Source organism: Zonotrichia leucophrys, chromosome 24, assembly GCF_028769735.1.
Source record: "Zonotrichia leucophrys gambelii isolate GWCS_2022_RI chromosome 24, RI_Zleu_2.0, whole genome shotgun sequence".
NCBI classification, from domain to species: domain Eukaryota; kingdom Metazoa; phylum Chordata; class Aves; order Passeriformes; family Passerellidae; genus Zonotrichia; species Zonotrichia leucophrys.
In genome coordinates this window covers 3,534,348-3,550,476 of record NC_088193.1, presented here as the reverse complement: position 1 = coordinate 3,550,476, position 16,129 = coordinate 3,534,348, and the positions used below count along the sequence as shown (strand labels likewise).

General features: G+C 43.6%; 1 protein-coding gene across 1 annotated transcript; it reads left to right on the top strand.

Moving 5' to 3' along the window:
* The first annotated feature begins 901 nt into the window (after positions 1–901).
* BSX (brain specific homeobox) lies at positions 902–5,336 on the top strand. The gene is made up of 3 exons (XM_064732041.1): positions 902–1,531; positions 2,260–2,456; positions 4,041–5,336. The coding sequence occupies exons 1-3, from the start codon at positions 1,261–1,263 to the stop codon at positions 4,284–4,286; spliced, it is 714 nt and encodes a 237-aa protein (XP_064588111.1). The 5' UTR covers positions 902–1,260; the 3' UTR covers positions 4,287–5,336.
* Positions 5,337–16,129: the final 10,793 nt, after the last annotated feature.

Genomic DNA, 16,129 nt, shown 5'->3' with positions numbered 1-16,129 from the left:
GCCTTCTTTTAATTTCCCTGAGTTTAACATCAATAATTAGAGCAATTTGCCGAGATGCGAACCGAAATTATCTCGGCTATGATGTGGTGTATCACCCTCATTTGAGCAAATTGACTCCGGGGAAATGAATGGCGCAGATTAGAGGGGTGAGGAAAGGCAAAAAGGGAGAAAAAAAAAAAAAAAAAAAAAAAGACAAACAGAGGAAAGACCCAAAAAAAAAAGAAAAAAAAAAAAAGAAAGAAAAAAAGGGGAAAAAAAGTGTTGGCGTAACAGAGAGCGGGGAAGGGATGGGGAATGGGAGCAAGGGATGGGAACAAAACCGCGCTGGGATGATGGGGTGGGAGCTGAGAGGGACGGGAGGAGCGGCGTGCGCGGGGACAGGTTGGGAGCCGAGCGTGGGAAAGAAGCGCTGCTTTATTTTCCCCCAAGTTTTGTTCTTCATTTATTTATTTTTTTAAAAGGGAGAAAAAAAAATAAAAATAGGGAGATCCCGGCGTGGTTTGGGGGAAACGCCGGGAGCGGGGCTGAGCGCGCTGGGGTGCGGAGCTTTGCGCGGGGGACGCTGCGGATCCCGGGCGGCTCCCGCGGGCTCCTCGCCCCCTCCTCGCCCCCTCCTCGCCCCCGGGGTGCTCTGGGTGGCCCCGCAGGCCCGGCCCCCCCCGCTCGCCATTGGCTCAGCGCGCATCCCCCTTCCCAGCGCGCCTCAAAGGCGCGCAGCGCCCCGCGCATCCCCGGCGCGCCCGCCTCGCCTCCCCCGGCTCCGCCAGCTCCTTTCTGCCTCGGGGATTCTTTTTTTTTTTAAATTATTATCGTTGTTTATTTTGACTGAGGATTTTAAAAAAATCATCTTTATTTCTTTATTGACATCATCATTTTTATTTCTTCCCTGCCGGCCCTGGGTGCAGCCGGCCACCCCTGTCTCTGCTCCCACAGCTCGGCTTATTTCTGCCTGGGGGATTCCTTTTTTTTTTTTAATTATTATCGCTGTTTATTTTGACTGCGGATTTAAAAATAATATATTTATTTCTTTATTGACATCATAATTTTTATTTCTTCCCCGCCGGCCGCCCCTGCCTCTGCTCCCGCAGCTCGGCTTACTTCTGCCTGGGGGATTCCTCTTTTAAAAAAAAAAAATATTATCGCTGTTTATTTTGATTGCGGATTTTTAAAAATTATTCTTTATTTCTTTATTGACATCATCATTTCTATTTCTTCCCCGCCGGCCTCCCCTGCCCGCGCTCCCGCAGCCCGAGCGGGGCCATGAACCTCAACTTCACCTCGCCGGTGCTGCCGGTGTCCACGGGCCGGCCCACGTCGTTCTTCATCGAGGACATCCTGCTGCACAAGCCCAAAGCCCTGCGGGAGGTGCCCCCCGAGCACTTCCCCGGCTCGCTGGCCTCCCGCGTGCCCCTCTTGGACTATGGGTACCCCCTGATGCCCACCCCGACCCTGCTGGCGCCGCACCCGCACCCCGCCCTGCACAAGCCGGAGCATCACCACCACCACCACCCCTATTTCCTCACCACCTCGGGTAAGCGCCGGATCGGGGCGTCCGGGTGGGGACGAGGGTGAAAGAGCCGCTCTGGGGCTGCCAGGAATCTTTTACATCCCCCGCCTGCATCCCTCTGGCTGCTCGCCCCGGATCATCCACTTCGTTAGCGGATGCTCGAAACCTCGAGGTTTTCCCTCTCTTTGCCTTTAATTTTATTTTTTTTCAAACCGCTTTTATTTTATAAAACCTTGCTTTTCCCTCTCGTTGTCCAAGCGGGCTTCGCTTTCCATCTCCAGCAGCTCCGCTGTGGCGGCGCCGCTCCTCTCCCGTTCCCGGCTCTGCCCGTTCCTTGCTCTACAAGGGCAAAACCCCCCAAATTTCCCAAGCCGTGTGCCAGCGGGGCTGCCAAGGATCGCTTCCCCCTCCCCAGGCTTTTCCAGGGCTCTCCCGGTTTTTTCCGTGCCCATTTCGTTGCGGTTTCCCCGCCGGGAGGGTTCAGGTGCCCGCGCCAGCCTCGAGTCCCCTCCTGTGACTCCCTTCACCACCCCGGGATGGGCTCTTGGAAAATCCCCCTCGTATTCATCACAACAAAACCCCCAACCCCAAACCAATCAATCGACCTCAGAAACGAAATCAACGAAAAAAACACAAAAAATTCAAAGAGGGAGGGAGAGAGCCCACAACCGAGCCGCGGCAGGACAAGCCCGACATTCGGGGGGTTTTTGCCCGGTCCCCTCTCCCTGGCCCATCGCGGTGTGTCCCCCCAGGGATGCCGGTGCCGGCGCTGTTCCAGCACCACGCTCACGCCGAGCTGCCCGGGAAGCATTGCCGCCGCCGCAAAGCCCGCACCGTCTTCTCCGACTCGCAGCTCTCCGGCCTGGAGAAGAGGTTTGAGATCCAGCGCTACCTGTCCACGCCCGAGCGGGTGGAGCTGGCCACGGCCCTCAGCCTCTCCGAGACGCAGGTACGGGAGAGGGGACCGGCTCTGGCACCTGTCCGCAACCCTCATCCCATGGGTCCGGCATCCCCACATCCCCGGGGGCATCCTCACACCCCAAAGAGCATCCTCACATCCCCGGGGGCATCCTCATATCCTGAGGAGCATCCTCACATCCCCAGGAGCATCCTCGCATCCCGAAAACCATCTCCACATCCCGAGGAGCATCCTCACACCCCAAAGAGCATCCTCACATCCCCAGGGGCATCCTCACACCCCAAAGAGCATCCTCACATCCCCAGGGGCATCCTCACATCCCCAAAGAGCATCCTCGCATCCCAAAAACCATCTCCACATCCCGAGGAGCATCCTCAGACCCCAAAGAGCATCCCCACACCCCAAAGAGCATCCCCACACCCCCAGGGGCATCCTCGCATCCCGAAAACCATCCCCACCTCCCGAGGAGCATCCTCAGACCCCAAAGAGCATCCTCACATCCCCAGGAGCATCCCCACATCCCGAGGAGCATCCTCAGACCCCAAAGAGCATCCTCACACCCCAAAGAGCATCCTCACATCCCCAGGGACATCCTCACACCCCCAGGGGCATCCTCACATCCCGAAAACCATCTCCACATCCCGAGGAGCATCCCCACACCCCCAGGGGCATCCTCACATCCCCAGGAGCATCCCCACATCCCGAGCAGCATCCTCAGATTCCGAGCACCATCCCCACATCCCGAGGAGCATCCCATCCTTTCAGCATTCCCCAGATCACTTCCAGCACCTGTCCCCGGCACCTGTCCCCGGCACCTGTTCCCAACCCTCATCCCATGGGTCCAGCATCCCCACATCCCGAGCACCATCCCCACACCCCGAGGGGCATCCCCATATCCCGAGGAACATCCTCACATCCCCAGGAGCATCCTCATATCCCGAGGAGATCCCCCACATTCCGAGGAACATCCTCACATCCCCAGGAGCATCCTCATATCCCGAAGAGCATCCCCACATCCCCAGGAACATCCCCACATCTCGAGGAGCATTCCCATATCCCGAGGAGCATCCCATCCTTTCAGCATTCCCCGGATCACTTCCAGCAACCTGTCCCCAGCATCCTGTCCCCGGCACCTATCCCCAGCCCTCATCCCATGGGTCCAGCATCCCCACATCCCGAGCACCATCCCCACACCCCAAGGAGCATCCTCACATCCCCAGGAGCATCCCCATATCCTGAGGAGCATCCTCACATCCCGAGGAGCCATCCCCACGTCCCATCCTTTCAGCACTCCCGGATAATTTCCAACATCCCAGCGCCCCGTGCAGCATCCCCGCATCCCCTCCAGCACCCTCCACATCCCATCCCCTCTGAATCCCCACATTTCACCCACTCAGCATCCCCGGATCACTTCCAGCATCCCCGCATCCCCTCCAGGACCCTCCACATCCCATCCCCTCCGAATCCCCGCATCCCACCCACTCAGCCTCCCGGCATCCCCTCCAGCATCCCCACATCCATCACACCCAGCACCCTTCTCCCTTTAATTTTTACCACTTTTCCCCCTTCTTTTCCCCCCCACAATCTTCCCCCCACTTCCCCTCCTCCCCCCAGGTGAAAACCTGGTTCCAGAACCGCCGCATGAAGCACAAAAAGCAGCTGCGCAAGACGCAGGACGAGCCCAAGCAGGCGGCCGGGGAGGAGAGCCGGGAGCAGAGCCAGAGCTCCCCCGAGCCCGAGCTGCCCGAGGCGGCCGCGCCCGAGCCCCGCCAGGGCCCCCCCGGCCCCTTCGTGCTGCAGGACCCCGAGGACGAGGTGGACATCCTGGAGGAGGGGGACATCTGTCCCCACCGCCTCTAGAGCCTCCGCTGGGCCCCCGAAAGGCTCGGGAAGGGGGTGCGGATTGGGAAGGGGGTGCGGATCCAGGGGGAGCCCCTTCCCCTCCTCGGTGATGTCCCCCCAGCATCACCGCAAGGTCGGGCAGTGCTGGGAAATCTGCGGAGTGAAAGGAGCCGAGGTTGTTTTAGGTCCCCCCTTCCCTCCGAATTGTCGGAGTTTTCCTCGTTCCCCGAACTTTTGGGGTGTAAAATAAATGTCTACTCGTGGCAGCGTGTTGTGGTTCCTGGAGAGGCAGGCAGGGCAAATTTTCACCCTTTATTCCCCCCCAATCCCGAAATCCTCGCTGCTCTCCTCACGCTCTCCCACTCGAGAGCTTCCAAATAAAAAGAATTGTAAGAAAAACCCTCCGAAGAAACAGGTAAGGCAAAAAAAAAATAAAAAAAAAATCCGATTTATTTCATTCCGCTGTGGGGGAGTGAAGGGCGAGCATCACCAAGAACTCGATGTTGCCTCGGCTGCACGGAGCAAACGGCGCTCCCAGCCAGAAAAAAAGGGATTTTCTACAGCTTGGAGAAATGTGGGCAGCGCATTCCTGCCCGGTTTAAAGGTGTGGATGTGGATTGAAAGGATAATTCCATTTTCCTGTGAAACAGCCCCGGAGCGGCTCCGTCCCCTCCCTGCGCTCCGCCGGAGCAGCCCCGCTTTGCCTTTCCCTCCCTGCCGGGGAAATTGGGTTCATTTCCAGGTAAATCCTGATTTATTTATAATTAATTTTGGTTTCGGGCTGAGCTGCTGGCTGGGAAATGCGCCGGGAGCGAGGTGGAGGTTCAGCATCTCCAGGGGAGGAGAATTTTCCCAGAATTTTCCTGGGAAATTTCTGCTGAAAATTCTGGCTCAGCATCCGCTGCTGCAGCAGCACCACGGCGGCGTGGCGGTGTCTCCTTCTGATATTTATTTTTTTCTGTTATTTAATTTATTTCTTCAATTTTTTTTTGGTTTTTCTCGAGAATTTAATTTGGTTTTCCGGCATTCTTAGCACTTTCAGGGCATTTCGGATGATGGGACACGTCGTTTTGTGAGGGGAAAACGTTGAATTTTCCTGTTTAATATATAAAATATAGATGATTGAAAATGTGTATGCTCGCTTCCTTTATTTAATTTTGTGAGTCTGCCTTTCTAATTTTTTACATGAAAAATAAAAATCGCGCATTGTGTTTAGAGGAAAACCCCCAATACCCATCCACATACCCAGGAAAAGCTGCGGAAATAATTCTTTCAGGATATTTCATAAATAAATCCTTTCAGGACAATTATTTTCATCGACAAAATGCCACAAATCTCCCTAAAAATTAGGATTTTTGAAGCAACCACGTTTCTCGGCGGGGTTTGAAGCAGAGCTGGGTGAAAATGCCACTCCCAGCTTTGCTTTCTCCCCTTTTCCCAAATCCCGTGGGCAGGGAAGAGATGGGAATTTAAAAACCTGGAAATTTCACATTTTTTTTCAGTGTATTTTGCTCTGGGGTTATTGTCATCCTCCCCCCGCTGGTTTCATCGGGAATTATTAAAATTGAGATGGGATCCACAGGATATTTATGGGGTTTATATGACATTTATGGGGTTTATATGATATTTTTGGGATCCACATGATATTTATGGGATTTATATGATATTTTTGGGATCCACATGATATTTATGGGATCCACATTATATTTATGGGATTTATATGATATTTATGGGATTTATATGATATTTATGGGATCCACATTATATTTACGGGGTTTATATGATATTTATGGGATCCACATGATATTTATAGGACCTATATGATATTTTTAGGATCCACATTATATTTATGGGACCTATATGATATTTGTGGGGTTTATATGATATTTATGGGATCTATATGGTATTTATAGGATCCACACGATATTTATGGGATCTATATGATATTTACGGGATCCACATGATATTTATGGGATCTATATGATATTTATGGAATCTATATGACATTTATGGGATCCACATGATATTTATAGGATTTATATGATATTTACGGGATCCACATGATATTTATGGGATCTATATGATATTTGTGGGGTTTATATGATATTTATGGGATCTATATGATATTTATGGGATCTATATGATATTTACGGGATCCACATGATATTTATAGGACCTATATGATATTTTTAGGATCCACATTATATTTATGGGATCTATATGATATTTATGGCATCCACATGATATTTATAGGATCTATATGATATTTTTGGGATCCATGTGATATTTACGGGGTTTATATGATATTTAGGGGATTTATATGATATTTATGGCATCCAAATGATATTTATGAGGTCCACATGATATTTATGGTATCCACACGATATTTATGGGATCCACATGATATTTATGGGATCCACATGATATTTATGGGATCTATATGATATTTTTGCAATCCACATGATATTTATGGGGTTTATATGACATTTATGGGATCCACATGATATTTATGGGATTTTTTGCTGCTGCTGCTCCATGGTCGGGAATGGCTCGGGGCTGTGCTGGCCCTGCTCTGTGGTGTCAGATTTATGAGAAAAAAAGTCAAAATACGACTCCAAACCCCCTCAAATTTCTGCTGTTGCTCCCCTGCCACTCCAGGAATTCACTTCCCAAAATATTTTTGCCAATCAATAAAACAAACCCCGCAACCTCTGGGTGGTTTTGGGCACCTCGACTGAAAATGAAAGCTAAAAATCAGATTAAAAACCAATCTCACACCGGCAGAATGGGAATATTCCCGTCCCATCCTTGCAGGGAACAGGAAGATTTTGGGAATTTGCTTATCCCACAAAGTCTGGTGGAAAAAAAATCCCTGAAATTGAGAGATGAAGGAAACATCGGCAGAGAAATCCTCTGTGTCAGCAGCAGCTCCTGCCCAGCTGGAGATGGAAAAATGGAATTTCCAGAGATTCTGGGCAATGTTTTGGGAACGGGTTATTGCAGAATGGAGATGGTTCTGGGGAAAAGGAAGGGCTGGGCAGGCAGATTTTTGTTTCTACAGAGATTTTTTCACTTGAAATAAATAAAATGAGATTTTACTCTGAGATTTTTTTCACTTGAAATAAATAAAATGAGATTTTACTCAGAGATTTTTTTGACTTGGAATAAATATACTGAGATTTTACTCAGAGAATTTTTCACTTGGTATAAATGAAATGAGATTTTACTCAGAGATTTTCTCACTTGGAATAAATGAAGTGAGGTTTTATTATGAGAATTTTTCACTTGCAGTAAGTGAAATGAGGTTTTATTCAGAGATTTTTTGATTTGGAATAAATGAAATGAGGTTTTATTTTTTCACTTGATATGGATACAATGAGATTTTACTCTGAGATTTTTTTGACTTGGAATAAATGAAATGAGGTTTTATTTTTTCACTTGATATGGATACAATGAGATTTTACTCTGAGATTTTTTTGACTTGGAATAAATGAAATGAGGTTTTATTCAGAGGTTTTTTTTTTTCACTTGGAATAAAGAAAATGAGGTTTTATTTAGATTTTTTTCACTTGGAATAAATAAAATGAGGTTTTATTCTTGGATCCTGACTTATTCCAAGCAGCCGATTTTTCCTTGCTCTTCCCAAGAAGCTTGAGGAGAATGGGAGAGATTTTGAGCTCTCTTTCTTTTATAAAAAAATAAAATTATGTGTTCAGTTGGGGAATGCTGGAGTGGACGAGACTCGCAGGGAATCATTGCTGGGAACAGGAAATGCCGCTGGATTTCCGATTTTTCATCCAAATTCTTCAGTGAGTTGTTCTGAAATGAGATCGTGTTCTGGTGGTTAATTTAATTCACAAGTGGTTAATGCATTTTTTTGTTGTTGTTTTCATTACAGAAAATCAAACCCCAATCTATAAACCCTGCCACCAACCTTTGCTTTCTGTTTCCATTTTCAGCATTTCCCTGCATGCTGCCTTAAACATTTTGAACTTTTTTGGGTCTGGAAAGCAATTCCAACCCAAATTTTTAAATTTTATATCCAGAACTCCATAAAAGCAGCTAAGATATAGATTTTAAGGGTATTTATAGAGCAAATAATTTGAATTTCTTGCTGTTGCACACACATGGAAGAAGTGGGGAAGGTGTAAATAACCCATGGCCAAGGGTTGGGCATGATGTAAAATATTTTTTATTATTTCTCTCCTCATTTCTCTCTGCTGCCTGCTGGATTCAGTGCATTTCTTTATCTCTGATAAAGATTTCTAGATTTCTTGTTTCTTGCATTTATTTCTAGATTTCTTGATTTTTGGATTTATCTTGTTTCTAGATTTCTTGTGTCTTGGATTCATCTTGTTACCAATTTTTTGTTTCTTGTATTAATATTGTTTCTAGATTTCTTGCTTTTTTGGGTTTATCTTGTTTCTAAATGTCTAAATTTCTTGGATTTATTTCTAGATTTTTTTGTTTCTTGGATTGATCTTGTTCCTAAATGTCTTGTTTCTATATTTCTTGTTTCTTGTATTTATTTCTAGATGTCTTGTTTACTGGATTTGTTTCTAGACATTTTATTTATTGGATTTCTTTCTAGATTTCATATTTCTTTCTTTTGTTTCTAGATTTCTTGTGTCTTGGATTTATTTCTAGATTTCTTGTTTCTTGTATTGATCTAGTCTTGTTTCTAGATTTCTTATTTCTTGGGGTTTTTTTCTAGATTTCTTATGTCTGTTTGTTTTCTAGATTTCTTGTTTCTTGGATTTATCTTGTTTCTAGATTTCTAAATTTCTTGGATTCATTTCTAGATTTCTTGGATTTATCTAGTTTCTAGATTTCTTGTTTCTTGGATTTTTCTAGATTTCTCTATGTCTTTGTATTCTTTCTAGGTACCTTGTTTCTTGGGTTTCTTTCTAGATTTCTTGTTTCTTGGGTTTATCTTGTTTCAAGATTTCTCATTTCTTGGATTTGTTTCTAGATTTCTTATTCTTGGATTTATTTCTAGATTTCTCATTTCTTGTATTGATCTTGTTTCTAGATCTCTTATATATTTGATTTTTCTAGATTTCTTATTTATTTTCTTTGTTTGTAGATTTTTTGTTTCTCGGAGTTACCTTGTTTCAAGATTTCTCATTTCTTGGATTGATCTTGTTTCTAGATCTCTTATATATTTGATTTTTCTAGATTTCTCATTTATTTTCTTTGTTTGTAGGTTTCTTGTTTCTTGGGTTTCTTTCTAGATTTCTTGTTTCTCGGGGTTACCTTGTTTCAAGATTTCTCGTTTCTTGTATTGATCTTGTTTCTAGATCTCTTATATATTTGATTTTTCTAGATTTCTTATTTATTTTCTTTGTTTGTAGATTTCTTGTTTCTTGGGGTTACCTTGTTTCAAGATTTCTCATTTCTTGGATTTTTTTTCTAGATTTCTCGCTTCTTGGATTTGTTTCTAGATTTCTTATTTCTCAGATTTATTTCTCAGATTTATTTCTAGATTTCTTGTTTCTTGTATTGATCTTGTTTCTAGATCTCTTATATATTTGATTTTTCTAGATTTCTTATTTATTTTCTTTGTTTGTAGATTTCTTGTTTCTCGGAGTTACCTTGTTTCAAGATTTCTCATTTCTTGGATTGATATTTTTTCTAGATCTCTTACATATTTGATTTTTCTAGATTTCTTATTTATTTTCTTTGTTTGTAGGTTTCTTGTTTCTTGGGTTTCTTTCTAGATTTCTTGTTTCTCGGGGTTACCTTGTTTCAAGATTTCTCGTTTCTTGGATTTTTTTTTTCTAGATTTCTCGCTTCTTGGATTTATTTCTAGATTTCTTGTTTCTCAGATTTATTTCTAGATTTCTCATTTCTTGTATTGATCTTGTTTCTAGATCTCTTATATATTTGATTTTCCTAGATTTCTTATTTATTTTCTTTGTTTGTAGATTTCTTGTTTCTTGGGGTTACCTTGTTACAAGATTTCTCATTTCTTGGATTTTTTTTCTAGATTTCTCGCTTCTTGGATTGATCTTTTTTCTAGATCTCTTATATATTTGATTTTTCTAGATTTCTTATTTATTTTCTTTGTTTCTAGATTTCTTGTTTCTCGGAGTTATCTTGTTTCAAGATTTCTCGCTTCTTGGATTTGTTTCTAGATTTCTTATTTCTCAGATTTATTGCTCAGATTGATTTCTAGATTTCTGGTTTCTTGGTTGTGCCCCTGGTGGGTGCCCTGCAGGTGCTCCCATCGTTAATCCCTGGGAAGGCCGGAGGGAGCAGATGTGTGATCCTGACCCACAGTGGCTTTGCTCCCTGGCAGGGTGCAGTTTTCAAGGAAAAACTTGGTTTTAATGTTTTATCATCCGGGTTTGTGGTGGCAGGAGTGAAGGTGAGCTGCTCACGTTTCAGCCATTCCTGAAACCACTGCAGGGAAGCACTGAAACCATTCCTGAAATCATTTAAACCATTCCTGAAACCATTCCTGAAACCATTCCTGAAACCATTCCTGACACCATTCCTGAAACCATTCCTGAAACCATTCCTGAAACCATTCCAGAAACCACTGAAACCATTCCTGAAACCATTCCTGGAACCATTCCTGAAACCATTCCAGAAACCACTGAAACCATTCCTGAAACCATTCCAGAAACCACTGAAACCATTCCAGAAACCACTGCAGGAAAGCTCTGAAACCATTCCTGAAACCATTCCTGACACCATTCCTGAAACCATTCCTGGAACCATTCCTGAAACCATTCCAGAAACCACTGAAACCATTCCTGAAACCATTCCTGAAACCATTCCTGAAACCATTCCTGACACCATTCCTGAAACCATTCCTGAAACCATTCCTGGAACCATTCCTGAAACCATTCCAGAAACCATTGAAACCATTCCAGAAACCATTCCTGAAACCATTCCTGAAACCATTCCAGAAACCATTCCTGAAACCATTCCTGAAACCATTCCTGAAACCACTGAAACCATTCCTGAAACCATTCCAGAAACCATTCCTGAAACCATTCCAGAAACCATTGAAACCATTCCTAAAACAATTCCTGAAAACACTGAAACCATTCCAGGAACCACTGAAATCCCTGAAACCACTGAAACCATTCCAGAAACCACTGAAACCATTCCTGAAACCATTCCTGAAACCATTCCAGAAATCATTGAAACCATTCCTGAAACCATTCCTGAAACCTCTGAACCCAATGAAACCATTCCTGAAACCATTCCAGAAACAACTGAAACCACTGAAACCACAGCAGGAAACCACTGAAACCATTCTAGAAACCATTGGCACCATTCCTGAAAGCACTGAAATCCCTGAAAGCACTGAAACCTTTCCTGAAAGCACTGAAACCATTCCAGAAACCATTCCAGAAACCATTGCAGAAATCACTGACACCATTCCTGGAACCATTCCTGAAACCATTCCCAAAACCATTCCTGAAACCATTCCAGAAACCTCTGAAACCACTGACACCATTCCTGAAACCACTGACATGATTCCAGAAACCACTGAAACCATTCCTAAAACCATTCCTGGAACCATTCCTGAAACCATTCCAGAAACCACTGAAACCATTCCTCCTCCTCCTCACACCAGAGCTTCTCCTTTCTCCACATTCCTGCTTTTTCTCACATGGATTTTTTTTTGTTTTTTTTTTGTATTAGATATAGGAGTGATGTGAGGGAAAAACAGAGCACAGTCTAAATCAGAGGTAAACCCTCCATTTCATTGGTTTAATATGAATCAAAATTGAGGAAAATAAATGGATTTTTCTGGCTATTTCCACTCTGGGAGGAAATAGCAGCAATCAAGTTTGTGACAGCAGAGCTCCTTGGTTTGAAGCATTCAGGGACTGCAGGACTTGGACAAAACCTCATCTGGTTTCATTCCTCATCTCATTTTTACAGCTGGAATGATGGCTGTGAGGTTTTGCCCTGTTTAATGTATTTAAATGATTAAATTAATGTTCTTGATGGTGCCAGTAACATGCTCATGCCTTTTGTGAGGTGCTGGGAAACCAACTTTGGTTGTTTTTGGAAGAAACACAATGGGGATTTAATTACAGCAATATTTTTTAGGTAGAACTGACACCAAGGCTTTGCCCACTTCCAGAACCTCAGATGTTGAGAATTGATGGCACTGGAAAGGTGTTGCCAAGAAAATATTGGGAATTTCCATTGGGTGCTGCACACAGGCTCCTCCCTCAAGAATTAATTCATAATTAATTCGATATTTAAGGCTGATTTTGATTTAAATATTTTGCCTTCCTAATCTGAAATACATTAAATTTTAGCCTTTGACTTTAAGCAGCTGGATGCCTCTTATTTTGTGCCATCATATCTGTGAAGTTCAGGGAAAATCTGAATTTCTATTGAGGCAGGTTGAAAGATTTTCTTTCCATGTAAAAATGTCATTTTGTGGGATTTAAAACACCCAAACCACCAGAATTTCTAAATGGTTTGTGAGATGATCATTAAGCAGAGTTATAAAAAATAATTGGTTGATAAAATCATATTAAAATATTTTTAAAATGCACTCCTCCAGATGCAGCATCACATCCAACTTTCGCACAGCTTCAGTATTTAAATATTTCCTAAAAATTTATTATTTTATTAATAAAAAAACACTAAATGAATGGATTTCTGGCCTAATTTCTGGGAGGAGGAGGATGGAGCCAGGGAGGAAGGCGATCAATTAAGACATTAAGCATTTTGCACCGCATGGCCACATCTGCATGGCACACAAATAATGCAGCCATCAGCTCATTTTCAGGGGGCTGCTGCCTCCTTCAACGGAGCCCTCAGATCAAAGAGAAAATGTCTGCTTGCATTTTCTCATCAGAAAAGGGATGCTAATTCAGGTTCCTTAATGTGTGCTGATAAGAGACTTCTTCAATTAAATGAATTCTATAGGCCAGAAAAGCAAAAAAAAAAAAAAAAAAGAAAAAAAAAAGGGGATACAAAGGGAGTCAGGCTGGAAAGGCAGAAATTCTCATTAAATCAAAGGTCCAATATTCATTACCTCCAGCATCTGGGGCTAAACACTGAACATGGAGCTCATCAAAGGGGGTTTAATGGGTTAAATTGAGAATATAATCTAATTAAAATATTAGATACGAGTAAATAGCTCTTTGATATTCATCTGAAGGTTTCATTAAAACAGGCACTTGAGGTTTGGATTAAGGGGGGATTATCACTTTTAAGCAGGAACAACAAGTTGAGGTGCCCCTGAGCAGAAATGCTTCAAAGTGTTACAGTTTGGATTAAAAATAAAAAAAAAGTAGGAAAGAAGAGCATGGAAACATTTCCCAGGCTGGCAGTGCCCAAAGGAGAGGGGAAAGAGGCTGAGGAAGAGGAAGGTTCTGTCCAGAAGATGGAATTGGATGCTCCAAGTGACAAAAATATCATGGAAAACATTTCCCTGCAGCCTGACCTGTGGTCACATATTGGACAATGCTCCTTCCACCAAGGCTTCCCAAAATATTCTTAATATTTCTCAATATTCCCAAAAAATGTTCTGAACTTCCAGCTGTGAGTCCAAGGGGCTGATTCAACAAATTCCTGCCCCTCAGGAGGGTTTGAAGAAAGGCCAGGACCAATTCTCTGTGAGGAAGAGCAGAATTGGGATTGCTTTGCCCAAGATTCAATGGGGAGCCTCCCATAAAACAGACACCCAATAAATGGGATAAAGCAATTCCACATCATCACAAGGTGGATGTCTCAATATTCCTAAAAATGTCCTGAATTTCCAGCTGTGAGTCCAAGTTCCTGCCCCTCAGGAGGGTTTGAAGCAAGGCCATGAGGAAGGGCAGAATTGGAATCACTTTTCCCCAAATTAAATTGGGAGCCCCCATTAAAAAGAGACCAAATAAATGGGATAAAGTAATTCCACATCATTGCAAAGTAGTTGGGTTTGTCTCAATATTCCCAAAAATGTCCTGAAATTCCAGCTGTGAGTCCAAGGGGCTGATTCAACAAATTCCTGCTCATTAGGAGGGTTTGAAGCAAGGCCATGAGGAAGGACAGAATTGGGATCGCCTTGCCCAAAATTAAATTGGGATCTCCCATTAAAATAAAAGGGATAAAGCAATTTTACATCATCAAAAGGTGGTTGGGTTTGTCTCAATATTCCCCAAAATGTCCTGAACTTCCAGCTGTGAGTCCAAGGGGCTGATTCACAGGAGGGTTTGAAGCAAGGCCAGGTCCCTTCTCCATGAGGAAGGGCAGAATTGGAATCACTTTTCCTCAAATTAAATTGGGAGCCCCCATAAAACAGACACCCAATAAATGGGATAAAGCAATTCCACATCATCACAAAGTGGTTGGGTTTGTCTCAATATTCCCCAAAATGTCCTGAAATTCCAGCTGTGAGTCCAAGGGGCTGATTCACAGGAGGGTTTGAAGCAAGGCCAGGTCCCTTCTCCATGAGGAAGGGCAGAATTGGAATCACTTTTCCTCATATTAAATTGGGAGCTCCCATTAAAAAGAGACCAAATAAATGGGATAAAGCAATTTCACATCATCACAAGGTGGTTGTCTCAATATTCCTAAAAATGTCCTGAACTTCCAGCTGTGAGTCCAAGTTCCTGCCCCTCAGGAGGGTTTGAAGCAAGGCCATGAGGAAGGGCAGAATTGGAATCACTTTTCCCCAAATTAAATTGGGACTCCCCATAAAAAAGAGACCAAATAAATGGGACAAAGTAATTCCACATCATTACAAAGTGGCTGGGTTTGTCTCAATATTTCCCAAAATGTTCTGAAATTCCAGCTGTGAGTCCAAGGGGCTGATTCAACAAATTCCTGCCCCTCAGGAGGGTTTGAAGCAAGGCCATGGGGAAGGACAGAATTGGGATCGCCTTGCCCAAAATTAAATTGGGATCTCCCATTAAAATAAAAGGGATAAAGCAATTTCACATCATCAAAAGGTGGTTGGGTTTGTCTCAATATTCCCCAAAATGTCCTGAAATTCCAGCTGTGAGTCCAAGGGGCTGATTCACAGGAGGGTTTGAAGCAAGGCCAGGTCCCTTCTCCATGAGGAAGGGCAGAATTGGAATCACTTTTCCTCATATTAAATTGGGAGCTCCCATTAAAAAGAGACCAAATAAATGGGATAAAGCAATTCCACATCATCACAAGGTGGATGTCTCAATATTCCCCAAAATGTCCTGAAATTCCAGCTGTGAGTCCAAGGGGCTGATTCACAGGAGGGTTTGAAGCAAGGCCATGAGGAAAGGCAGGATTGGAATCACTTTTCCCCATATTAAATAGGGAGCTCCCATTAAAAAGAGACCAAATAAATGGGACAAAGTAATTCCACATCATTACAAAGTGGTTGGGTTGGTCTCAATATTCCTAAAAATGTCCTGAATTTCCAGCTGTGAGTCCAAGTTCCTGCTCATCAGGAGGGTTTAAACAAGGCCAGGAGGAAGGGCAGAATCAGAATCACTTTCCCCATATTAAATTGGGAGCCCCCATTAAAAAGAGACCAAATAAATGGGATAAAGCAATTCCACACCATCACAAAGTGTTTGTTTTTTTTTATTCCTTTATCCAGCCTCTTTTCAGGTGGTTTTAGCCCGAATTCCCTCGCTGTGTGCTCTAATCACATTTCATATGGTGACTTAATTCATAATTTGCTAAGTTAAAGAAACGGCAGCGCCCTAAGAAACCCATCTGTTTGTTGTTATTTTTACAGCCCTAATCTGTTAAAAGCTGTTTCCTCTCAAACATGCAGCTCTCAATTATCCTCAGTTACCCAATATATGCTCCAACTGCTCCTGGCTAATCCCAGATTGTCTGCATGCTCAGCCAGGACTCGCTTGGAATTTTCTTGTCCCAAATGAAGCTTCAAAATTTTGATTTTA

Coding starts and splice junctions, on each gene's coding strand:
- BSX (XM_064732041.1), top strand. CDS start 1,261: ATGAACCTCAACTTCACCTCGCCGGTGCTGCCGGTGTCCACGGGCCGG. Junction 1,532..2,259: donor CTATTTCCTCACCACCTCGG/GTAAGCGCCGGA, acceptor GTGTCCCCCCAG/GGATGCCGGTGCCGGCGCTG. Junction 2,457..4,040: donor TCAGCCTCTCCGAGACGCAG/GTACGGGAGAGG, acceptor TCCTCCCCCCAG/GTGAAAACCTGGTTCCAGAA.